Consider the following 5,260-nt stretch of genomic DNA (forward strand, 5'->3'; position numbering starts at 1 on the left):
TCAGAAACCCACGGGGCAGTTGTGCGCTGCCCTGTAGGGTTGCTGTTGATAGCAGTGAGTTCCGTTCTGGCTTATTTTCCCCTTCAAGAACTCTGGTAGCATATAACAATCATAACGAGTCTTGTTAACCTGATTTGGGGGTGGGAGGGTAGAATCTCTTTTTCTTTGGGCTGTACCTCATTATAGGAGTAGAAAGCCTCATCTTTTTCTATCAGAGCAGCTGGTGGTTGTGAACTGCTGACCTTGTTGTGGTTAGCGGCCCAGCATGTAACCCACTCCGCCAATGGGAGGGAGTCTGTCTTCTTGCTTTTCCCTTCGAGAGCATCAGCTCCATAAGGACACCTCCAACAGGGACGGGCATACAACCATATCAGCAACCACGGCTATTGATTGAGCTAGGGGGTCTGGCTGGGGTAGTGCTTATACACGGGGCTGTTAACCACAAGGTCCGCAGTTTGAAACCACCAGCTGTTCCACTGGGGGGAAGGAGGGGAAGCTGTCTACTCCCATGAAGAGTTACCGGCTCGGCAACCCACAGAGCGTGGCTTCTGACTCACAAAGACCCTATAGGACAGAGTAGAACTGCCCCTGTGGGTGTCCCTGCCTGTCAATCCTACAGGAGCAGACGGCCTCCTCTTTCTCCAGCCACCTTGCTGCTACGAAAGCAGCCCCCAGCACCCCGGGGCTCGTCCCTGGTGCTCACTAAGCGTGACCCCACCCCCACCCCCACCCCACGTCTGCCCGCAGTTCACGCCGGCCATCCGGCCGTTCCTGCAGACCATCGCCATCGGGCTGGTGTCCTTCGGGGAGCACTACAAGCGCAACGAGACGGGCCTCGGTGAGTCCGTCGGGCCCTGCCCCCGCCTCACCGCTGGCGCCTGGCACGCCACTCGGGACTCCCTGACACTCCTGCTGACCCCCAGGTGTGACCGCCAGCTCCCTCTTCACCAGCGGCCGCTTCGCCATCGACCCCGAGCTGCGCGGGGCGGAGTTTGAGCGGATCACACAGAACCTGGACGTGCACTTCTGGAAGGCCTTCTGGAACATCACGGAGATCGAGGTGCTGTCGGTGAGTGCGGGGGCCGCTGTGGCCCCGACTCCTTACAGACCCAGACGGAGGTCCAGAGGAGAGCGCGGGAGGGGCTGTGTGAGGGGCAGCTCCCACCCAGCCGCCCCCTGGTCCCTCCCACCAGTCTCTGGCCAGCATGGCATCTGCCAACGTGAGGATAAGCCGCCTCCTCAGCCTGCCTCCCAAGGCCTTTGAGATGCCACTGGTTGCTGACCCCAAGCTCACCGTCACCATCTCGCCCCCGCTGGCCCACACGGGGCCGGGGCCTGTCCTCGTCCGGCTCATCTCCTACGACCTTAGGGAAGGACAGGTAGGGCCCCACCTCGGCTGCTGAGCCCAGGAGGCAGGGCAACCCCAGGCACCTGTCCTGCTCACACCCCAGCTCCCTGCACCCCAGGCTGCCCCCTGAGCATGCCTACTAGAAGTGGTGTAAGGGCCAAGCCCACCTGTGCACACCTCCTTTTCCCCCTCCCCGCCTCCCCCAGGACAGCGAGGAGCTCAACAAGCTGGTGAAGTCGGAGGGCCCCTGGAGCCTGGAGCTGCGGCCTCGGCCCCCGAACGCCCCCCGCTCACGGTCCCTGGTGATACACATCCACGGTGGTGGCTTTGTGGCCCAGACCTCCAAGTCTCACGAGCCCTACCTCAAGAGCTGGGCTCAGGACTTGGGCACCCCCATCCTCTCCATTGACTACTCTCTGGCCCCCGAGGCCCCCTTCCCCCGGGCCCTGGAAGAGTGCTTCTACGCCTACTGCTGGGCCGTCACAAACTGTGCCCTCCTTGGTGAGCCACGTCCCCCCACCCCCATCCTGCTTCAAACCACCACTCACTCCTACAAGATGGAGCCACCCAGTTCCGCAAACCTCAGCCTTGCCCCCTCTGCCTACCCCTTTCCCACCCTGACTTTGCACCCCCTGCCACCCAGCCCTCTGTCTCCCGTCCCTCCACACTCATCCCAGACCCATCAGGTCTGCCTCGGCCTTCTGTCCTCTGTGCCAGCCCTTAGCCACTTGTTCCCTGATAACTCCTAGATCTTGCACCTCATGGGACATTTAACGGAGGTGGTAGGACCCCCTGGTGGAGTAATGTAATTGCTCTGTGATCCACATGGTCACCAGTTCGAAACCACTAGCAGCTCCGAGGGAGAAAGACTGGGCTTTCTACTTCCGTAAACAGTCTCAGACACCTAGGGGCATGGGGGGGGGGGGGGGGGGCAATGGACACTTGGATCGTGAGAGAGGAAACCAGCTTGGAGCCAGGTCCAAATGTCTCAGAGCCTTGGAGTCTGAATTCCTGGGCCCCAGAGAGTCCATGGGGACAGATGCCTGAGCTCCTGGGTCCCAGCAAGGAAGAAAGAGGGGCAGGCAGACTCCTGGGTCATCGCAGAGACCCAGGGGCCAAGAGAAGGCAAGTCGGGGACCAACTCTGTTCAGGGGAGACCGTAGACCAGGGAGAGCAGGAACTCCTGGGTCTTAAGTCTTCAGGAGAAAGGAGCCGAGCACTTGAACTTCTGGCTCCTGAGGAAGCAGAAGGGTCTGGGATCTAAGCTCATGGGTCATGAGGAAGCAAGGGGAGGGGGTCCTAAGGTCTCAGGTTTTGGAGACAGGCAGGTAACCTCCTGGGTTAGAGGGAAGAGGGCTCTGGAGCCTGGGACCCCTGGATTGGAGGAAGGAGCGGCTGAGGCTAGGACTCCTGAGTCTGAGGGAAGGGGAGCTGGGGGCCAGGGCTCCCGGGTCTTAAAAGGAAGCTCCTGGGCCCCCAGGCCCCAGCAGAATGATCCAGCCCTGCCTCACAGGCTTCCCCTTTTGCCCGCAGCCTCCAGGCTCACTCTCGGCATGGACTTGCACACCATGACCCAGGCGCTGGTGTCTCTGGCAGAAGACAACATAGCTTTCTTCGCCAGCCAGGGCCCTGGAGAGACAGTGCGGCGGCTGCTGGCCGTCTTTACAGGTGTCCGGGAGCAGGCACTGGGGGTCCTGCCGGCGCTGGGCCGCCTGCTGGGTGTGGCGCACCTCTTTGACCTGGACTCCGAGACGCCTGCCAACGGGTACCGCAGCCTGGTGCACACCACCCGCTGCTGCCTGGCCCACCTCCTCCACAAGTCACGCTATGTGGCCGCTAACCGCCGCAGCATCTTCTTCCGCGCCAGCCACAACCTGGCGGAACTGGAGGCCTACCTGGCTGCACTGACCCAGCTCCGCGCCCTGACCTACTACGCCCAACGCCTGCTGGCCGCCAACCAGCCGGGGGTGCTCTTCTTTGAGGGCGACGAGGGGCTGAGCGCCGACTTCCTGCGCGAGTACGTCACGCTGCACAAGGGCTGCTTCTACGGCCGCTGCCTGGGCTTTCAGGTGAGCCCCTGGGGCCCCAGACCTGGTCGGACACCTCAGAGTGGCCACAGTGATCAGGGTGACTGGAAGCCCCATACAGCAGGGGAAGCCGGGGCTCAGAACCATTGCACCTGGCTGAACACCTGCAAAAGCTTCAGCCTGTGCCAGGCAGAAACCTGTCAGAGAAGGGAAAATGCAGCTCTCTCCCCTGAACAGAGAGCCAGCCAAATGCAGCCAGAGGGCACCCCGCCAAAGACAGGAAAAATCTGGCTCTGTGGTGTACCATAGGGAGTTCTCTCTAAAGTCACCCTTTCTGGTCAGCCCTGGTTCTCACAGCTGTCAGACACCAACTTCACTCATTTTAGGGTACCTGCGTGGCCCCCGAAGTCATTTTGAGTTTGAGACCCCTAAAAGGATGGCCACTGTTAATCTCAAAGGTGGGGGCTCCGATGCTCTTTCCCCCTGGCATTCTGGAATGGAAGGACAATGCAAGCCCCACTTTGCAGGTTCAAGGGCGAGGGGCCCAGCCAGGATTCTGGGGCGCAGCTCTGCCTGAGCTGGCGGGCCTGAGGCAGAGGTAGCCATAGAGCATCGTCAAGGAGTCCATCACTGGGGGGAGGCCCCCTGACCCCTAGCCGCAGGCTTCCTCCCACCCTCCATTTACCCCAAGCACCCTCAGGTGCAGCTCCTCTCCACACTGAAGCTCGGGCCTGGGTGGGAAATGGGTCTAGGACTCCAGATGGGGCACAGGCTCAGAGCAGAGACCCAGTTTGCCCCTCAAAGTCCAAGCTGGGTCTGGCGGCCCACAGCAGACCCGGGAGCCCCAGCAGGAGTATCTGGCTAAGCCTCCACCTCTCCCCCACTCCATCCTCACCCCAGGGAAAGTTGAACTTGGCAGCCTCCCTGTACCCCCATCCTACCTACCTCTCCATACACCCTTTGGCCCTCCCCTCACCCAGACTGAACCCTCAAATGTTGATCAAGCCAGCATGCTGCTCCCTGTGTCCACCTGTGACCTAGGAGCCCTGAGAGGGCTGATCCCAGGGCACCTGAGCCATCCATGCAGCCACAGTGACCTGGCACCTCCACCACTCCCTGGCCTACTGGGGCCCCAGCCAGGAACAAGACTGCCCAGCACTGCTCCCAGGGCCCCTGGTGGTGTCCACCTCCGCTCTGTCAGCCCCCAGGAGAGCAGAGGCCTCCACCAGCCAGGTCCCAGCTTCCTGCCCTGTGCCCCTGCACCCAGTAGGACCCAGGCCAGTGTTTGCTGAATGAGCGGAAGGGCCCCCTGCTGGACCCTGGCCAGGGCTGATTCCTCAACTGCCCCGCCTCAGCCTCCGGTAGCTTTTAGATGTGATACCATCTCCCTACAGCCCTCCCCTCTTAGCCTCTTGGCTTGATTTCCCTTCTCACTCACATCAGCTACCTGCCCCACTCCCCAGGCCTCCCATTTGAAGACCGCCCAATCCCCATCTCTCTGACCATCTCCAGTTTGTCTTCCTGGCCCCCCACTGTCTGCCCCGTCCCAACTCAGGGGCTCTGTGCCCTCATCTTGTTCCCAGCTCACTACCCACCGGTGGCTCCAGCCTATACACGATAGGAGCCAGATTCTGCAGCTTTGAGCCCCACCTCTGCCCTCACCTCCCACCCCTCCCTGCTCGCTCGGCTCACCTGGCCCTCACCCAGCACAGCCGCCACCTAGGCACCTTCCTAAATGTCACCTCAAGCCCCCTCCTGGGAGCCCCAGCTCAGTAGCCTGACCTCTAGTCCTTACTGGATCCCCTCCATCTGCTGTCTGTCCTTCAGAGCACTCACCGACACCCGTGTGTGTGTGTGTGTGTGTGTGTGTGTGTGTGTGTGTGTG

The 5,260-nt window shown here is 61.4% G+C and overlaps 1 protein-coding gene across 1 annotated transcript in view; it reads left to right on the forward strand.

The window, feature by feature from the left end:
- The window catches only part of LIPE (lipase E, hormone sensitive type), a 19,889-nt gene that overhangs the window by 10,080 nt on the left and 4,549 nt on the right, over positions 1–5,260 (forward strand). Inside the window, exons 3-6 of the mRNA XM_045292692.1 lie at positions 748–838; positions 924–1,069; positions 1,194–1,379; positions 1,555–1,849. Coding sequence (XP_045148627.1) covers positions 748–838; positions 924–1,069; positions 1,194–1,379; positions 1,555–1,849 — 718 coding nt within the window. The remainder of the gene's footprint in view (positions 1–747; positions 839–923; positions 1,070–1,193; positions 1,380–1,554; positions 1,850–5,260) is intronic.

Source organism: Echinops telfairi, unplaced genomic scaffold (genome assembly GCF_000313985.2).
Source record: "Echinops telfairi isolate 266 unplaced genomic scaffold, ASM31398v2 ScPeMD7_655;HRSCAF=1070, whole genome shotgun sequence".
Lineage (NCBI taxonomy): Eukaryota > Metazoa > Chordata > Mammalia > Afrosoricida > Tenrecidae > Echinops > Echinops telfairi.